At 28.0% G+C, this 21,736-nt stretch overlaps 1 protein-coding gene across 4 annotated transcripts in view; it reads right to left on the reverse strand.

Annotated features, from left to right (window-relative positions):
- Positions 1-999: 999 nt before the first annotated feature.
- LOC101237748 (uncharacterized) overlaps positions 1,000-21,736 on the reverse strand; it is a 28,344-nt gene continuing 7,607 nt past the window's right edge. The window contains exons 2-3 of one of the 4 annotated variants that reach the window (XM_065799847.1): positions 12,349-12,444; positions 1,000-1,777 (exon numbers count right to left, since the gene is read on the reverse strand). In XM_065799847.1, the coding sequence (XP_065655919.1) occupies positions 1,158-1,777; positions 12,349-12,361 (633 nt within the window). In that variant the 5' untranslated portion in view covers positions 12,362-12,444 and the 3' untranslated portion in view covers positions 1,000-1,157. Of the gene's footprint in view, positions 1,778-1,901; positions 2,046-11,705; positions 12,273-12,348; positions 12,488-21,736 lie in introns of those variants that run through there. The other 3 variants (XM_065799846.1, XM_065799848.1, XM_065799849.1) reach the window with 3 other exon arrangements.

Genomic DNA, 21,736 nt, shown 5'->3' on the forward strand with positions numbered 1-21,736 from the left:
GGCGCAGTGGTTAGAGTTCTGGCTCAAAACCCAGAGGTCCGAGGTTCGACGCTGGCTCTAGTCTAACAACCAACATTGGTATGTAAGGAGGCGTGAACTTCTAGTTTAAATGCTCTCCGGTGGTGCTTTGTGAAAAGACCGTAAGGGAGCACCTAAATAACTACAAAAAAGAAGCACAAAAAACAGGGTTTGTTTATTGCAAAAGTTGTGTATAAAAAAACGTAATATTACGTAAATAATTTTTCATTAACTTTTTATTAAATGTTTAACCAAAATAAAGCAAATAAAAACACATCATCGTTTTTTTTTTGTTTTCTTAATTTTGGTTGATTTTCTTAACTTTAAGGATGAACTGATCCGAACTAAAAACTTAAAAACTTTAATTAGGGGGGATCAGCACCCTTGAGCTACCTTTTTGACAAGAGTCCTTCTTCTTTATTAACATATCAAGAAAAAGTGACCCCAACTTTTACATTATTCGATATTCAGCCCTATCTTTACTGACCTTAATTAAGTCCTGTCTTTTCTGACTTTAATTAAGTCCTGTCTATACTGACCTTAATTAATTCTTCTCTTTACTGACCTTAATCAAATACTGCTTTTACTGATCTTAATTAATTCAATTAATTTTAAAGCTTTACTTTCTATCGTCTTAGATAATTTTTTCTTATATATTTATTTATAAAAAATAATTTTTACTGAAGTAAATACAACAAAAACATTATGATAACTTTTTTACTTCGTAAGTTTTCTACGTTATTTTTTTTTTACCTTTAGTGATATTATTTTTAATTTACCTTTAGACGGCTATTACTTATATTAAAAACTTAAATAGATTAATTATTTTAATAAATCATATAAATATATTAGGAAGTCTAAATGGTAAAGAACGGAAAATTAATTATACTAAAATTAAAAACATTTTTTAAATTGGAAATCTTTATGAACCTTAGGAGATAAAAGTTATCAAAATAAAAAGTAAATACAATCAATGATTACTTGATTAATAGCAGTTAACTAATTGATTAAGTTACAACCAGTCACCTTGCAGTTGAAACACCAAACATTAATGATCATCATGCCTAATAAAATGATAATTCTTTCTAACAGTATATATCTATGCATATAATATTTAAACAAGTTACTGCTGACAAAAATCAAGTTTTTAAATTGTTACTAACAATATATAAGGGTTTAGCAAATAAACTTTGTGAATCACCATCTGCTTCCAATAAACTTTGATGTCTTAAACCAATATCGGATAATTCAGAACTTTTAAGATCTTCGTCGTCATAATGAAAAAATAAAGTCGTTGAGAGTTTTTTATTATATATTTCTTCTGAACATTTAAGTTTTTTTAAATTGTTATTTGGTGAATTTTTGGCGTTGTTTGAAGGACTTTTTTGATCACGATCGTTTTTTAGTTTAGCTATATCATCTTTCGGGTGAAACAGTATATCGAAACTTGGTGCTCGAGATAAAGATATTTCTTTAAATGGTTTGCTGATTTGTTCTAAAAACGATAAAGAGTGTCTTTTATTTCTAACACGCTCAGATCCAGAGCTTGAGCTTATACTGTCAAAACTTGAGGTTCTTTCGCGTTGCCATTGTGCAAAAGGTGAGCGAGTCAACCCATTTTTATTGCTATTTAGAAAAGCAATTACTTTCTCCTCGTAATAGCTTTTTGGTTTATAAAAAAGTTCTATATCTATATTATCGAGTTCTTTATTTCCCACTTCTTTTTCTTCCATGTCTTTTTCTTTATTAACAGATTTATCTACAAGAAAAAACGTTGACTACTATTTTCAATAATCGATGTTAAATGTGTAAACACCGCAACCTTAGAAACGTATTAACATCGAATACATAAAAAAGATCCGAAACTTATTAACCGCACTTACAATTTTTAGTTTTTTGTTCTTTAAATGGTTTTGTTAGTGGTTTGTGGTTTTATTAGTGGTTTATGGTTTTGTTAGTGTTTTGTGGGCGATCCCAGTAGAAAATACGCCAACTGCATTATTAACTGAAGTAAAAAAAAATTTTTTAAATTTGTTCAAAGAGTTCCTAATAAAAAAAAAGAAAAAAAAAAGTGCTATATTGAAAATTTTAGGAAATACTTGTGCGGTTGCCATTAGCGATCATTAATGATTTTAACGATTTTAGTAATTTAAACAATAAATTTTATAAGTATTAGAGTAGTAAGTATATATTTATCGGCTTCGGAGCGTGCAGACATCGACTGAGGGTTTTTTTCGGAGAAGCAGTCTTAGGATATGATCTAGATAACCTATGTGCCGTGTAACAAGTTTTGCTTAAATTTTAAAGTTTTAATCACAACTTTTTCAATCTATTTTAAAGTTTTTTTTTAAAATCGATGGAAAAAAATTATAAAAATACATGTATCTCTTAACAGCCATTGATTTACCGGTTTTTACATCCATTTAAAGCAAGCATGACATCCATTTAAAATAACCATGACATTTATTTAAAACAACCATGACATTTAGACATCGTGACAATCAATTAAAACAATCGTGATTTTTAAATAAAACATTTAACGCATGCGCAATCTCAATATTCTATATTATTCAAAAAAAAAAGGTCTTATTTGAATATATGTTTTTATTTTTCATGTTCAATTTTTTTAAACTATTTAAAATTTTATTTTATCAAAAATATAATGTTTATTTTCCAATTACTGTCGAGATATGTCATCTGACCTAAGACACGTTACGAAAAAGCTTTCGCAGTGTGTGTAATAGTTTGATAAGTTAACATTAGGAATAGATAGGCATGCCTCACGCATTCTTGTAATTTCCGCTGGGGCCTTATTTCTTCGCACGTTATTCTTAAGATAAAAAAAAATCTCTTCACGCGGATTCAAGAATGGTGAATATGGTGGCAAATTTTTTATTTGAATGTTCTGAGCCCTCATCTCAACATTATGATGGGTTTAATCCATCACCAGGGTGAATTCTTCCTCTGTCCCCAAAACTCGTACAACTTCATCAATATATTCTTGAAACAAAACTATGTTGACTGACACACTGACAGCTTCGCAGTGAATAATATTTAAACCATTGACGGCCAATATTATCGAAACGTTACGCTGTCTCGGGCGAATAATCGGGTTTGGTGTTACTCCTCTTCTTACCCATTAATGACTGCGAAACATGTGTAAACTAAATGGACTTTCATCAATAGAAACAATATTTCGATAGCAATTAATAGGCGAGACTGAAGTGTACCACCTAATATATTCAATTCAAAGATTTTTACATCATTGTCGTTTGGGTTTTGCATCATTGAGTTTATGGCGGCAATGAAGTTTCAGATTGAATTTTTCTAAGATCAACGACCACTCTCAAAAAAAATCTTCACGTATTTTGGCAAACAGACTTTTGTTGTATTTAATGAAAATCTATAATTAGCTGTTTTAACGAAAATCTAATATGCACATGCGCTAAATGTTTTAATAGGAAATCATAGTTGTTTTAATTATCATCATACATGTTTTAATTTAACGTCATGGTTGTTTTGCCAATACAGTATGTGTACTAATATGTTCCGGGTTTTGCATCCATTTAAAACAAACATGACATCCATTTAGATTTAAAATAAATGCCATGAAATTAAAATAAAATAATATAACATTGATAAAAAATAAATTTAAATAAATATATAAATAAAATCTTTTTTTTTTTGTGAATAATATAGAATGTTGAGATTGCGCATGCGTTAAATGTTTTGATTGAAATTCACCATTGTTTTAATTGATTGTCACGATGTTTTAAATGGATGTCATGTTTGCTTTAAATGGATGCAAAAACTGGTAGTAACAAAAATTATACAGAAAAAAAACTCAACATTAAACTAAATTCCAATATAAACTATATTTTAAAAAGTTATACTCTACTTATTTTGTTATATTATATTTTGTTATTACAGCCAGGGGGATTGGCAATTTTATATCCCTCCTAATTATTCAAAATGTGACATTGAAAATTACAGCAATTATTAATGTTATATAATCGCTGACGTTTATTACAACAAACCGAATATCAAGTGTATAAAAAGTGTATATGAATATGAAAAGGGAATTTTATAATTTATTTTTTAATTAATTTTATAACGAATTAAGACAAATTTAAGACAAAGGGCTAACTCCTACTTACCTCATAATAATAATAATAATAATAATAATAGTAGTAGTAGTAGTAGTAGTAGTAGTAGTAGTAGTAGTAGTAGTAGTAGTAGTAGTAGTAGTAGTAGTAGTAGTAGTAGTAGTAGTAGTAGTAGTAGTAGTAGTAGCAGTAGTAATATTAATAATAATAAAAAAGGTATAGTCTTCTTAAACCCCCTTAACTACGTCAAAGTGTGAGTTACGTATTAGTATTTCTTAATTATATGATTCGATACAGAAACGAAAATATTTGTATACTTGGTTATTTAATTTTGTAAGGGGTGGATGAAATTTGAATAATACAAAGTAGTAAACTAAAATATACTTTTCAAAAAATATATACTTGTATTTTATTTAACTAATTTGACCAACAAAAAAAGAAAAATAATGAAAACATGAAAAACAATTTTTTTTCGACGTCTAGAAGACGTCGAAAACACTAGTTGTGTTTACTAAGAAACCTCCTATTTAACAACCGATAAGTCTAAATTCTTCATATGTTTTCAAAACTTCTTTTTAAATTTCAATAAATTCGATAAGATATGCAAGCTATATACATTAGGGCATCCCATACTTTTCAAAAAACAACTTTTTTCATAATAAACACTTGGTCCTTGGTATTTTTTTGCTTGAAAGTATATAAATTTAAGATCTGTTAAAATAAAGCTATTAATAAATCTTCATTTGCAAAAATTGATTTATTGCGATATTTTATTGACCTGAAAATTATCTTGAAGCGTAAATACATTTTTATGCGGAAACAATAAAAAAACCGTGTAAACTTCTTGATAAAATTAAAATTTTTACATTTCACAACAGATTTTCATAGGAAATTTTTAAAAAAAAAAGTTCTTAAAGTGCGATATTTTTTTGTATTATATTTTTTGTATTTCGCTTTTGTTTTTTTGTTTATTTTAACCCACCAATGCCATATAGTTGAAGTAAAAGAAATAATTTGCAATGAGTGGTATAAAAACAAGAAAAAAGACAAGTACAGCAATGTCTGATTTTAATTTAAAATTATATATGATATTTTATTAATTAAATATTATTTTAATAATATTATAAATATTAAGTTATGAATAATACATTTTCTTTTAAAAAATTTGATCAACAATAACATTGACATTGAAAACAATAATATTTACAATAGGTACATGACATTGAATTTTTAAATTAATCAAACACTAGATTGTTATACATCATTAGAAAGGCTTTTAATTCAGTATTACAAAGGGAAAAAAATTATCAAAATTGAACAATTCTACAAAAAGTTATGGCATTTTGAGTACTGAATTTTTGAAATATAGATTTCTTGAAAAAACTGTGTTCAAATTTGAGGTTCTTTTAACTTAAAACGTCATAACTTGGTCAATTCTTATCGAAATACTTACAACTTGGTATCAAAAGATAGGTCTAACAAAGGGCAATATGTATATGCAATGGGTGTACGAAGGACGCTAGAGGGGCGTCTACGAAACTCTTTATTATTATTACAAAACTCTTTATTGTATATTAAAATGTTTTTTTAAAAGAAAATATTATTATTTAAACGAAAATTATAATTTTTATTTGTATTTTTAATATATCCTATGAGGGTACCTTCAAATATGATTTGGATACTTTAGGTTGATAGACTAGAAGTTATTTGGAAACTCTATACTCCGCACACCTTGGGTAGGATGGGTTAAAACTTAAATACTATTTTTTGTAATAATTAATAATATTTATATAAAACACAAATTTTTTTATAAAAAAATCAAACTCAACTATATGCAAAAATTAATATACAAAAAGGTTAAACACAAGTATCAACTTAATAAATATATACATACACACTATACATACACCTATCAATAAGTGTATATAGATTCAGCTAAGTGAATCAATATAAACGTATTAATAAGTATTAATATATTTATAGCTATTAATAACTGCATTCCTGAATCCTCTGCCATCTCTTACGTCACCAGGAGGTTTGTATTTAAAATAAGGCAGGTCTTTACCTCCATTACGGGCCCATATGCGGAAGGCCCTTTTTGATTTAGGCCCAGGGTGGCTTTGGTGCCAAACCAAAAAATCACTCCTAGACAAACCTATATTAAAAAAAAAAAATTAAGTGTTCGAAAAATTACAATGAAAAACTTAGCGAGGAGGTCTTGGATTTTACTCTGGGTGCCAGATGGCAGTGATGACGTGGATGAAGCTGGTAAATTTAATTTTTATTATGAAATAAATTTAATAAAAATTATAAAAAATAGTGTTAATTAAGTAAAAACTATTTTTAAAAATCTGTTCTTCTGCAAAACTGAGCAGCTGGATTAGATTTGCAATTTGCAATTATTAGCAAAACTTTTTTCACTAACTGAATACCAGAAACATGATCATAAGTTGCACCCTCAGCTAAAACATAAAACTTTTTCATCCAAGGCTCAGTAAGGAGTTTTCCAAACAATGCAAGCACGCAAATTTTTTTTATGCCAGTTTTATTACAAAATGTCCCTCTTAGAATTGTTTGCAAACTTTTACATTTTACTGTTCCAACAGTGAGGAAATGTATAAACTCACTGTAGTGCTTCATAAAAATGAAACAAGTATGAAAACGAATATGAAGCCGATTTCCACAATATCTAGGAATAATACTTTGTAGTAGATCTTTTTCATCTAAAAAATTTACAAATCCTTCTGGATCACCTTTGATGTCAATAAACCTCATTTTGTTCATGGCTAAAACAATTTTAACTGCCATACAATCATTTCAAAATAATTAACAACTCTCACTCTCAAGAGACTGTAATGCTGAGCGACATGAAATGACATGCAATTGTGTCAAGAGGGTGCAAACGGCAGTTGAGCTGATTCAAATTCTTACTCCAGGTTGCACAAACTTTGCTTATAGTAAAATGGTTGACTGCAACTCTGTCTGGCATTGTGTTAGATATATTTTTAATAATCGAGTTACGACATTCATCAAAGCTACTTTGGTAAAAATCTGAATAAACAAATGTCATATAATCAATTGAAGTGCATATATGACTTTTATAATCAAATGCTTTTCCTCCTGGTAACTGATCTAAAGCAATAACAAGACATTTATCTTTAGATGTTAAGTTAATGCTATTAATGTGGACACTTTCTTGTGTTGTAGCATCGAACCCAAGAGTAAGATTGTTATTATGCATAGCCTATTATGCTGCTTACAAATCTGAAATACTGCCAAGTTTACGAGCCCCTTGCTCAACTGTACTTCGATAAGGAATATTATTAAAAATAACACCCATATGACGCCCTATTTTGCTCATAAGATATGGAACGTTACCTTTTTGTATATTACACAACAACATATATAAATTATTATTATTATTTGTAATGAATATGTTTTTTCATCTTCTGGCATGAAAACATTTCTTTCCTCCTTAATCTGGAGCAAATCATTCTCCAAACTAGCAATTACCCTGCTACAAAAACAGCAGCATTATGCTTAGTTTTAAGTTGCCTTAACGTATGCTTTTCATTTAATTTCAAAGCTTTTTTAATTTTTCAGCTTTAAAATGAGCAGATTCATATCTGCTCACTGTAATTTTATTTTTTTGTGTGTGTTTTTTCAGATCTGGTATCTCTACCCTTAAAGATTTAATTTTTTTTTGTTTTTGTTTAACATATTGTCTTAAAACACATAATTGAAACTTTAATAGTGCTATCTTGCTCCGACGTTCTTTGTAAGAGTTAGCAGACCGAGAAGACAAGTAAAATAACCTACCTTTTAGTTTTTGCTTTATGGGGCCTAATTACTCTCTAAATATATGTTTAGTTATGTCTCAATTGGCTATAACATGCAGATGTTGATGTTCGACTAATTAAAAAGAGATAAAACATTTGTATTGGCATATGAAACATCTGAGGAACCTGATGATAATGCAATATTAGGCAAACTTGATTTATGGCTTAAAAAAGGTTTATTTGCAAAACTCAAAAAAACGCTTAATGCCCTCAGCTCTATTAAAATTTCTAACCCAATTCAATGATTTATTTATGAGACTCCTAACCTGATTTTTACATGTTTCTATCTTAAAATGTTTAGTGACTTGTTGAGATGTTTTGAGAAACGAATCACTATTTTTTCTAAATAATAAAAAATATGTCCATTTCTATAAACTGTATTACACTCTGAATTAAAGTCAATGCTTATTTGCTACAATTCAATATTAGCAGTTAAATACTTTTTGCATTCACCATAAAACACAAACTTCGTTTTTGGCCCATGATAGCAAAAAAAAAAAGTTTAATTTTTATAAATAAAAAATAATGTATTTAAATAATGGTAAAAATAATGACATTACAATTCCTAACTCAATACAACTATTTAGTACAATTAAATAATCTATACGCGAGCGTATCGCATTATTGAAGCTTAAAACAGTTTCCTAATTGGAGTATAGTATTAAGGAGTCTGAGTATGCTTTTTTTTCAATGAAATTTGGCAGGTAGTAATAAAAATGGCTTCTTAAAGGGAGAGAATATATTAGAAAATTGAACCAGCGATCCTTTGACGATTATTTGATGTCCAAACAACAACAAATTTTGACCTAATTGGAGTAGATTTTTACAGATAAGTCCATTGACAGAAAGATCAAAAAAGTTTATAATGGTGTTCAGGGTATTTGCAGAAAAAGATTAACCAAAAAAGTAGAAATTGACAAAATAATGAAGTCACGACTATTTGGTATAACTAACTGCAAATGTGCAATTTTTTTTTTGTAATGAATCGAGTTATCTTGAATGTTAAAAAAAGTTTAAACCGACTGTAAATGTGAAAAGTCAGTTAGGATTCCTACGATAGAATTAGAATTTATTCACTCGCAGAGAAAAAAAGAAGGAGAGCAAATTATGATAGGGTCAAAAGACTACATAGAGATTAAAAGGAAGGAAATTGAACGGTATAGTAATAAGGAACAGAATTTGAAAAAGTTCAAGGAAAAGGAGATGATAAATAGTAGCCATTTAAAAAGAACTTATGCTGAGGTTTTAGAAAAAAGTAATAAAGAAGAAGAGTGCAGTTTGAGTTTGAAAGTTCTAGCTACACTAAGCATATTGATTTATTAATGATTTCAAAGTAAAGCGAAATTATATGAAGATTCAAAATACTGCTATTGCTGCAATAAGATATGAAGTTTCAAACACCGCTGCAGCTGCAATTGCTACAGAATTTTTAAAAGATTTGGTTGAATCTAAAGGTGTCAGAATCAGTTTTTTTTTTATTACTGGAAAAAAACAAGGTGCAAGAAGCAAAAAGCCAATTTAATGACATTTAATGAAGAAACCAAAAAATTTTATTCTCCAAATAAAAAGGAAAGTCACTATACTTTGACTGATGAATATGGTAAATATCTTCATAATTTAACCAAAGGAGAAATATGCGAAAAATCAAAAATTAAGCCTGCTAAACATACAGCAAAAGTATTTCAATGATCTATTTTGCATAATGTTGAACATAGCTTAAAGTTCGTTGGTTGTGATAGTACAGCTACAAATACAGGTCATAATGAAGGTGTTATTCATTGTTTAGAGGTTAATTTAGAAAGAAAATTAGGGTGGCTAATATGTTCTCTTCACACGAACAAACTTTGCTTTTGCTATTTAATAGAAGAGATTGATAAAAAGACAACCTCAAAGACAGTGTTTTCTGGACGTATTTATAAGTTGCTTTTCAAGGTTACGGAAATGGAAAGAACGTTTCAAGCCAATATCTATAGGTCCTGGTTTAATTGAACTTGGTAAGGAAATAATAGAGTTATCTCCAGATCAGAAATATGCTCATAAAATATGCCGGACTGTAATTTCAGGAACTCTTACTGAAGGTTTGACAAACCAAAAACCAGGCAGTATAGTCCATTCAAGGTGGCTCAGTACAGACTCTCCCTTACTTTTATTATGGATATGCAAGCATGGGTAAATTTTTTTTTATGTACTTTTAATACATAAAAAAAAATTTAATGTATTAAAAATATTTTTAAAAAAGTGTTATTTTATTTAGGTAACTGCAGCTTCTGAAACAGTTTGGTTTTGAGAGAGGAGATGGATTTATTCATGCAAGAGCAGAAAATAGATCGATAATGCCTCGTTTCAACAGGAAGAAGGGCCTCATTCTTTTTCAGTACCTCAAGTAGAGTTATAAAGATTGAGCAATGAGTTTCATTTTATTTGTTAACTTATATAACCCTCGTATTTTAAATAAGCATTTATAAAACCAGGTACACTTACATAAGGGGTTGGGGGGGTAGAGGTTGGGGAAGGAAGGAGGGCTTGAAAACCACTCTAAATATTTTTAAACTGTTCTATATTTACTGACATAAATGAAAAAAGTTTTTTACCATCTATATAGGATAATTTTAGACATAGTATAATTTTGGTACCCCTACCCATTTGAGTTAAACTTTAAAAACTTAAGGTCTGTTTTTGCAAATATTGCCTTTATTCTGATAAATTTATGTTTTTCTTTCATTTATATACTTAAAGGCAAAAAAATTTTAAAGGCCGACTTTTTTAAGTAAAGTTGAAAAGTACGGGATGCCCTAATGTACATATAAGCGACTGCCTAAGTAGCCCATGTAAATGCTTTTTATAACAAATAAATAATAATAAAAGGAAAATAAAACATAATCAAATACAGTTAAATCCCAACATTAGATGTATGTACATTAGGGTTATAACTTTTTTTCAACCCCATGCTTCTGTACTATAGTTTGATGAACTTATACTTAAAAAGCACGAAATAAACTATTATTTGCATATCTTTTGAAAAAATTTTACCCCGCCATTGAAAAATTGATTTTTAACTACGGTTTTTATACCGTTTTTTATTGTCGCCATCATTGAAATTTATTTAAATTCGGTTAAATATTTTAATAGATATTTATTTTTTTTAAATAAAAAATCTTTCATTCTTTTTTTAAAATGCACATACATTGATAGAAATATATATATATATATATATATATATATAAGTATATATATATATATATATATATATAAGTATATATATATATATATATATATATATATATATATATATATATATATATATATATATATATATATATATATATATATATATATATATATATATATATATATATATATATATATATATATATATATATATACTTATATATATATATATATGTTACTTTTGCTAAGATTTAATTTTACTGTTGTTTCACTGATTATTATTTAGTAATTTTGTAAATTTTAAAAAACAAATAAATTTGTTCATTAAAGAAATTATTAAAAATATTCTCAGTATTTATTGATTTATAATATTATTAATATAACTATGATTTATAATATAACTAATATTATTAGTTAGTTTATAATTAACTAATAACATAAATTAGTTAATTGTTTTACAACAAATAATATTTACTCCGGCCAATTTAAAAATAATTTCATACAAGTAAATATTACCTATTTTAGGTAATCCGATAAAACTATTAATATTTACAATGTAAGGTTAAATACTCACTTTTTGAGCCCTTTTTATCCGTTTTGTAAAAACGATAAAATAAAACTAATTGATATAAACACTAATCATAATTATTTAAAAATCTGTTAGTTAAACAAAAGCTTCGTTGAAACAAAAGCTACTCGTTGAAAACCTCCAAACAGCATATTTTAAAAGACTAGTCACGCGTCCTGTCAAACCGTGTTTATTTGCTTGATTTAGACTTTTTTTTTTTTTTACGCATTGACAATGATGACATCTTCAAGCGGCGACACTTGATATGTTTTTTTAACTAGTTTAAGAACAGTTGTTTATTTCCTTCCCAAAATACACTTTTATGAAATAATAAAAATTTTAAACGCGGTTTTTTAAGTTTCTACAACACACGGTTTAAGTTGAGTATCTACACCACAAGATTTGTGTTGAACTTCTGCATTAACCTGTTCGTATTAAGTTTCTAAAATGCCCGTTCTGTAAAGGTTTTTTTTTAAAAAAAAAAAAAAGGTATAAATATAGAGTTCCTTATAAAGCAGGAAAACATCACATGGTCATAAGTTTTAAACGCAACAAGATTTTTGTATGAAACTTGAAATCTGTTAATAAAAAAATCTAGTTCAAAGTAAAAGAAAACAATATAAAAAAGTAAAAAAAACAAACAACAAACCTGGTAAAAGCATTTCATTGAGAAAAGGACAAACTTTTTGATTTCTTTGTTTCCAAGCTAACTATCTTTTATAGCCATATTTTTTCGCCACACATCCTAATTTTACAGCATTAAAAATATTGTATTTTTGCAAGATTCAACAATATTTTTATATTATATTATAAATGTTATAATCTTTTCCATGTCATGGGCGCACGCAAAGCTTCTTTACATACATACATACATACATACATACATACATACATACATACATACATACATACATACATACATACATACATACATACATACATACATACATACATACATACATACATACATACATACATACATACATACATACATACATACATACATACATACATACATACATACATACATACATACATACATACATACATACATACATACATACATACATACATACATACATACATACATACATACATACATACATACATACATACGAGGGACGTAAGGGCTCAATACGAGGGTACGAGGACTTGTACCGGGCCCTGATTCTGGCTTAGGAAACCGGGCCCCCAAAAAGAAACTGGGCCCCTTTTCCTCAAAGAGAAAATTTTTTTTTTAGTTCTATAAGTTTCTATTAGGGCATTTTTTATAACATTTTATTTAACTTGCTTTCACGTCGGTTTGTTTGTTTGTGCGGTGTCCGCGCAAAACAAACACTCGGTCAGCGGTAATAATAAAAAAATACGCTACTTAATGCAACTAAGACATGGAACACGTTTTTCCGAACAAAAATATAAGTTTTTTCAATTACATTATATGTAAGTTTTTTCATCAAAAAGTATGACATATTTAGTATGCATGGAAAGATTATTTTAACCACTATTATAATCTGGTAAAAGTTATGCGACTATATCAAATCGCCAAGCGCAGTTTTATTTAGAAAAGATGTAGTTTTCAACATAACGTATTAGTGATTGTTTTCAATGAATGTAACTTAACATTTATAATCAAACATTATTTGGGAAAATTATCCATAAAAAACCATTTTTTTATGAAAATTGAAGTTATTATTTTCAATACCACGCCTAAATGAGTATGTTTAACAATAATGTCACGTTAGATTCAGATAAACTACGGTAGTGTTGATTTTTCTACAAAAGTCGTTTACGCATAAATAATCATAGCTTTTGCCCCATTAAAAAAACTGTTTTCGGTATTTAGTCTCATTTTTTGAAATACTTGGGACTTATTCAGCCATCTTGAAAAAACAATTTATTCCATTCTGAATGCGTACTTTCATTTTCAAACTCGTTTTGTTTTTTGTATCACTAGTAAACTTCAATTGGTATCTTTTATTTTTATAACATTAATATAAAAGTAAAATAAGTTACTTTTAACTTATTCTTAAAAAAAATTATTAAATCTTTGAACACAAATTGATACAAATAGCTATTATGGCTTCAGTAATGTACAATAAATTTTTTTTGTTGTTAGCACAGCGCAAAATGAAATATATATTACATAATTTATTCCAACTGCTTTTAAAAGTAGCATATTTTTTATAAATATACCAACACCAATGTATTAATTTGTAATTAGTTTTATAAATTATGTCAAAAAAACACTTCAAGATATCTTTATTATTATATGGATATATCTCCTGAAAAACTAATAGACACTTCATATTTTACCATTATTTACGAATTCATTGTTTGTATAAATTAAATACCAATAAACAAAAAGTTGTTCAGTTTGCCTCTAACAACCAATCGGAATTGTTTAAAGTTATCAGCTTTTTTTTTAATGAGTCTTTTTGTTCTATGCCAGCGCTGGCCAGTATTTTAGACGCGAGAGCCGCATAAAAATACTGACGTATGCCGAAGAGCCGCAATAAATATGTTGCTATGCCAACTAAGCTTCGGCGTTAGGCGGTCCGTTAAAAACCGTTAATTTCCGTTGCGTTAAAAAAAATTAACGAAAATTCCGTTAAAATCCGTTACGTTAAAATTTATTAACGGCAATTTTCCGTTAACGGTCGTTAACTTATTTTTAAACTCCGTTAACGGCCGTTAATTAAAAGATACAACAAAACACATATGTATATTTTTAAATGTTAACAAAGTAATATTGAAAATTAAAATAGTTGCAAATCAGATAAAATCGATATTTTTAAAAGCAAACAAAATAATATTAAAACACCTAGACAGAGTTGTCCATTGTAAAAAAATAAAAGCTATCACTTTTCTTCTTTTTCATTCACAGAATCGTTCAATTTCCAGTTTTTCGCTTTAATACTCTCAAAGTTGTCATGGCAAAACACCAATTGTCTTATTGTGTCAGTGCAAAAAGTGTCTCAGTTAAAAGTTACGATATTTCCTGACGAACTGAAAACCCTTTCAGACGGGGAACTTGATTCAGGAATGCAAAATATGGATCTGGAAATTTTAGCCAAGATGAGAAGAACCTTTGAATTGTCTTTCCACCAGGTTAAAACGTTTGTGTTGCTTCTGGTGACAGGCTTTGGCATAGAAAAACAGAGGACATTTCCTCTTCAATTAAAGACATATCACCCATTGTAATATCTTTGACATGTGACATACTAGCAACACAAAAGTCAATTGACTCCATAAACTGAAAATCTTCTGTACTTGCTACAGAAATAACTTTTCCAGGGTTGGGATTGTAGATGGCCACTATTTGCCTTTTGATTGATTCAAAACACTAAAAAAATAGCACAATGTTGTAATACTTTTTAAGTTTTTATAAAATTTATAGTTAAACTTACTTCAAATTTTTCTAAAACAGCTCCTCGATAATATGGGTGTAGAAAATGTGCAACTCTGTTACTAAAATCCTCTGAACCGCATTTTGGCTCTTTATTTTCAATTTCAGTAGGCAAGGATTCGATAAAAGCTTTTATGCTCGGTAATAAAGTAAAATCTTCATTTTTTTTGTAAGGTGCACGTTAATGTTATAAAAAGCTGCTATAACATTTTGAATCGTCGGAACGTTATCAGCTGAAAGCATATCACTTATTTTTATAAATTCTGTCAAGATCGGTAAAAGTTGATTCAATATAGTAAAGTGTCTAGCATCAGGAATTATTTTTTGTAACTCTGAGACAACTTCTGAGTCTCTAATAGACTCTAGAGCTGGTCTTAATTTCAACATCGGTTCCACCATCATGATGTGGCTGTTCCATCGCATTTTAACGGGAGCGATTACTTTAACATAAGACACTATAAAAGAAGCAAAAATCATGTTATATTACAATTAATTGAATATTATGAATAGAAATTTAGGCACAAAGTAATTTAAAAAAACCAACCATCAAGTTTATTGAATTCTTTTTTAATTTTTTTACAAGTTAAGAATGATTAATAAGTTTTAGAAGAAAGTTTTATGCAGATGTCAAGAGAATCTTGAATTTCATTAACCTCTTCAAATAAATTTTGTTTCATTGTTTTTAATGCTCTACCTAAACAAGTATTAATCCTATGGTCGTAACACAAATTAGCATAAGTTACATGAATTAAAAGCGTCATTGCTTTTATCATGCTGCTTGCAGCATCAGTTATCATCACTTTTTGTTTTGCTTTCAAGCCGGCTACTGACTCAATCATTTTGTCTATTCCATTAGCAATATGTTGAGTAGTATGGCGTTCTGAAAACTCTTCACAGCTAATAACAAACTTTCTCAAAGTGTAATCATCAGCAATGTAATGCAGAAGTTAAAGTAATAAATGAATCTACTGCTCTAGAGTTCCAGCATTCAGTGTTAAATAATATTAAAAATTTTAAAAATTTTATATTTTTTAGTTCAATTGTCAACTTTTTATCTAATGTTGCCTTCATATTCCGATTAAAAAATTCAGTTGATCAAAATGATGGCAAGGTATATAACTCTACAGAGACACAAGGTAACTTAAGATAAAAACTTTTTCACTGGTTTTATTTTAACTAAACAGTTTAATTGAAAAGTTGTTTTTTAATTTCAGATGAGTATATCGAAAGATCGAAGGTCCAGCAACAAAAAAAAAAAAAAAGAGTTCAAAGAAGATTCAGCTCGCTCTAGTTGTTCAAAAAATATTGGCAAACAAAACAATACAACAGTATTTAAGTCACAAAACAATATAGTTTCTCTACTTTCAAAATATTAAAGTCAGAAACAAAAACACCTGGTTATTGATCTTAATATCACAAAGTTTTTGGTTTGCAAATCTCTACCTTTCAGTATAGTAGAATCTCAAGGTTTTAAAAATTTTGTTCATAGTTTTGATCCCCGTGCTAATATAAAAAGTAGGACAACATTTTCTAAGTACAAGTTACCTATGATGTATCGGAATATGAAGGCAACATTAGATAAAAAGTTGACAATTGAACTAAAAAATATAAAATTTTTAAAATTTTTAATATTATTTAACACTGAATGCTGGAACTCTAGAGCAGTAGATTCATTTATTACTTTAACTTCTGCATTACATTGCTGATGATTACACTTTGAGAAAGTTTGTTATTAGCTGTGAAGAGTTTTCAGAACGCCATACTACTCAACATATTGCTAATGGAATAGACAAAATGATTGAGTCAGTAGCCGGCTTGAAAGCAAAACAAAAAGTGATGATAACTGATGCTGCAAGCAGCATGATAAAAGCAATGACGCTTTTAATTCATGTAACTTATGCTAATTTGTGTTACGACCATAGGATTAATACTTGTTTAGGTAGAGCATTAAAAACAATGAAACAAAATTTATTTGAAGAGGTTAATGAAATTCAAGATTCTCTTGACATCTGCATAAAACTTTCTTCTAAAACTTATTAATCATTCTTAACTTGTAAAAAAATTAAAAAAGAATTCAATAAACTTGATGGTTGGTTTTTTTAAATTACTTTGTGCCTAAATTTCTATTCATAATATTCAATTAATTCTTTTTCAACTAATAATTTATACTAAGATGAATGAGTTATTTTTTTGGCACTCTGAGTCTTTTTTTGGCGCTCTGACTTTTGCGGAAGAAAGACGTGTTATTTAATAGCGATAAGTTTTTACATAAAAAAAATGGATATTACGATGAAAAACATCGAAAAAATGATTTCTAGTAAGCTTGAAGAACATAAAAAAAGTATTCTCAAAGAAACGGAACGCTTATTAAAAGACCAGGAAAAATCATTTACCTCAATAATCAGTGCAAATCTCAAAATTATCACAGATAGATTAGACATGCTAGAGAATGACATTAATAACAACAAATGTAAAATATCAAATATAGAAAAAGACCTATGTGACATTAAAGACAGCCTAAATTTTCAAGAAAATAACATCTCGGAAAAAATATCACAAATAAAGAAATACTACGACAAAGAAATCAATTCATTATATAAAAAATCCATAGATCTAGAAAATCAATCGAGAAGAAACAACTTAAGAATAGATGGAATACAAGAAACACTAGGCGAAAGTTGGGAAGACTGCGAAAAAGCTGTTAAAGAAATTTTCAAAACAAAACTGAAAATACAAAGCGAAGTAGTGGTTGAGCGAGCTCATCGTATTGGACAATTTAAAGACAACAAACCAAGAACATTAGTTATAAAACTTTTAAACTTCCAAGACAAAAACAAAATTCTCAATGGTGTAAAGTATCTTAAAGGAACTGGCCTATACATAAATGAAGACTTCGCTCAAGAAACAATATATCATCGAAGAAAGCTCTGGGAAGAAGTTAAAAAACTAAGAAGCGAAGGTAAATACGCCATTTTAAAATACGTTTAAATATTTACACGAGATTTTAAAAAATAGCGCAACACACTTTTGTTTTACTTAGTGAACGCGTTCTAAATTTTACATTCTAAAATAACGGAAATAAAAAATAAAACAATAGGTTTTGAAACGATGCGCTTCAATGTCTTTGAAACCGCGAATAATATACTCAATGACGCAAATTTTTCAAATGTATAATTTTAACTCTCGATATTTTGAAACAGAAACTTTCAAAACTGAACTTGAAGCTTATAAAAATAATTTTACGGTAATTCACAGAAATATAAGAAGCATAAATAAAAATTTTGACAAACTTAAACATTTCCTAATTGATTGCAATTATTCATTCAGTATGAGTTGCCTAACAGAAACTTGGTGTTCTGATGAATCAATCCAAAATAACTTTAACTTTCAAATTCCAAATTATTATCTTCTGAAAGGAAAGCATACAAAAAAGGAGGAGGGATTGCAACTTATGTTCGGAATGATCAAGTGATAAAAGTGAGAAAAGATCACTCCATTTCTAACCCCGATAGTGAGATCTTTACAATAGAGATCATCAACTCCAAATTTAAAAATATTATAGTCTCTACCTGTTATAGGCCACCTGAAGGTAATATTAAAAAATGTTCTAATTATCTAGAAGAAATTTTTCTTAAAATCAATAAAGAGCAAAAAAAGTTGTTCTGTATCGGGGACTTAAACATAGATTGTTTAAAATACAAAGAGTGTCCGATCACTAAATTATTTTTTGATAACATGCTTCAACATTGTATTTTACCAATTATTAATAAACCCACACGGGTAACCACGAATACTATTTCTGCTATAGATAACATACTAACAAACTCATTTCTAAATACGTCCTTAAAAAAATAAAAATAAATAAAAATTCTATTAAATGTTTTAAAGACGCACTATCGGCAGTAGATTGGGTTAAAGTGTATCAAGAATGTAACCTTGGGAACACAAACTCTGCATATAATACTTTCACAGATATTTTTCTAAAACACTATAATAATCATTTTCCAATCAAAGAAAAAGAAATAAAAGTGAAACATTTGAGCTGTCCATGGATCACTAGCGGAATCAAAAAATCTTCAAAAACTAAACAAAGACTATATGTTAAATATTTAAAAAACAGAAATGAAGAAAACCTATCTACTTATAAACAATATAAAAATCTTTTCGAAAAAATCAGAAAACATTCTAAAAAAGTTTATTATTCTAAATTACTTCAAAAAACAAATGGAGATACCAAAAAAACATGGAACATCATGAAAGAAATAATCGGAAAAAAGTATATAAAAACAAACAGCTTACCAGATAGAATTATTATAAATGAAATAGAACACAACGATAAGAATTCTATTGCCGAACAATTCAACAATTTCTTCGCAAATATTGGCCCTAACATGGCGTCTAAAATTCAAACCGCAAATAACTCCTTTGAAAATTATTTTACTGATCTAAATAGCGAACTAACTTTCAACTCGAAAATGCCATAAACTCTTTAAAAATCAACAAAGCACCAGGAATTGATGAAATTTGTAGCAATATTGTAATAAGTATCTTTCCGATAATAAAGAAACCTCTCTTCGAAATATTTAAGTTTTCAATTACAACAGAAACCGTTCCAGAGAAATTGAAAATTGCAAAAATTGTACCAATATATAAAACTGGAGAACCATACTTACTAAACAATTATAGACCAATCTTAATTCTTCCTGTATTCTCAAAACTCCTCGAACGAATAATTTATATTAAATTATACCAATATATAACAAACAACAACATCTTAAATACAAAACAATTCGGCTTTCAAAAGCAACATGCAACCGAACATGCAATCGTAGATCTTGTAAATAGCATCAATTACTCATTTGTTAATAAAGAATTTGTTTTAGGAATCTTTATAGATTTATCGAAAGCATTCGATACTGTTGATCATGCTATCCTGCTCAAAAAATTGGAAAAATATGGCGTAAAAAATGTTGCATTACTCTGGTTTAAAATTTTTTTGCTAAACAGACAGCAATGTGTTAACACTGATGAAATATCTGTTCAAAATTGCTGAGGTTAAATGTGGCGTTCCCCAAGGTTCCATTCTAGCTCCCTTATTGTTCTTAATATACATTAACGATCTTCCGATAGTCTTAAACAAACTTGATGTAATAATGTTTGCAGATGATACTAATTTATTTTATTCATCTCAGTCTATTAAAGAACTCTTTGAAACAACGAATATCGAACTTGAAAAACTTAATATCTGGCTAAAATCTAATAAATTATCTTTAAACACAGAAAAATCCAATTGCATTTTATTCCATCCCAATCAAAAAAGAAAAAACATACCTAATATATTACCATTGCTAAAAATAGAAAACAAAAATATTAAAAGAACCTCAATAACAAAATTTCTAGGTTTACTAATTGACAAAAAAATTTCATGGAAAGCACACTTAGACTATTTAAATACTAAAATAACCAAAAACATTGGCGTGCTATACAAAGCTAGACCAATGTTATCCCAAGAAATCTAAAACATCTTTATTTCTCATTTATACAGACCTATTATACATATGGTAATATAGCATGGGCAAGTACCAATAAATCCAATTTGAAATCACTTTATCGACGTCAAAAACATGCCGTTAGAATTGTCTATAAAAAAGACAAATTCACTCATGCTGAACCTTTGTTAAAACTCCTTAATGCACTAAACGTCTATAGAATAAACATTTATCAAAACTTATTGTTTATGCTAAAATATAAACTCGGGCTTGTCCCATCACATTTCTCAAATGATTTCTTTAAAAGCAATAGAAATAGATATGACACTCGAGAAGTAGGAAACTTTAATATACCGTTTAGAAAAACAAAACTATCGCGTTTCACAATTTCATATCGCGGTCCCTATCTCTATAATAAACTGATATCCAGAAATGCCATAATTACAAAATTAGATAACCTTAATTGTTTGAAAATCTTACTAAAAAAAATCGTTTTAAATATAAACAATTATATGAACTTACACTAAACTAATACTGAAGCTAGAGCCAAAATTAACGTTGAAACGAAAATCTCAAAAAAACTTCAATAACAAATATTAATATAAAAAATATATAAATCAAAAATAATTTTATTTATGCCTAATCATATATTTATGTGTACAAAATCTATCATTTATCAATTATTTATTATCTTACATTTTATTATATGTGAATCCAATATAAAATGAACTACCATAATATTTTGTTAAACTAGAAACATGTAAAAACAAAAATACAAAAAATATTGCTAGTACAAGCGGTTTCTTGATGACAAGACCATCTGGTCTTCTGCAAGTTTCCCGCGTTCTTTTAATAATAATGATACCCTGCAGTTATATTTTTTGTATTCTATAAAGTTGTGAGATTTTATTTTTTCTCTTACCATCATATATTTTATAAACATTGTAAATTTGTATCAGTTATATAGATAGAATCACGACATTGTAAAGATAAAAGAACAAAAAAAAAAAAAAAAAAAAATTCAAGTAGTATCTCATACTAGATGTTGAACCCTTAGCAAGTTTGTAAACTTTTCGACATTTTTTGCAAATTGCGTTGGAAACTACTTCTCCATCTTTATTAGTTGGTTCTTTTTCAAAATA

Source organism: Hydra vulgaris, chromosome 06 (assembly GCF_038396675.1).
Source record: "Hydra vulgaris chromosome 06, alternate assembly HydraT2T_AEP".
NCBI classification, from domain to species: Eukaryota; Metazoa; Cnidaria; class Hydrozoa; order Anthoathecata; family Hydridae; genus Hydra; species Hydra vulgaris.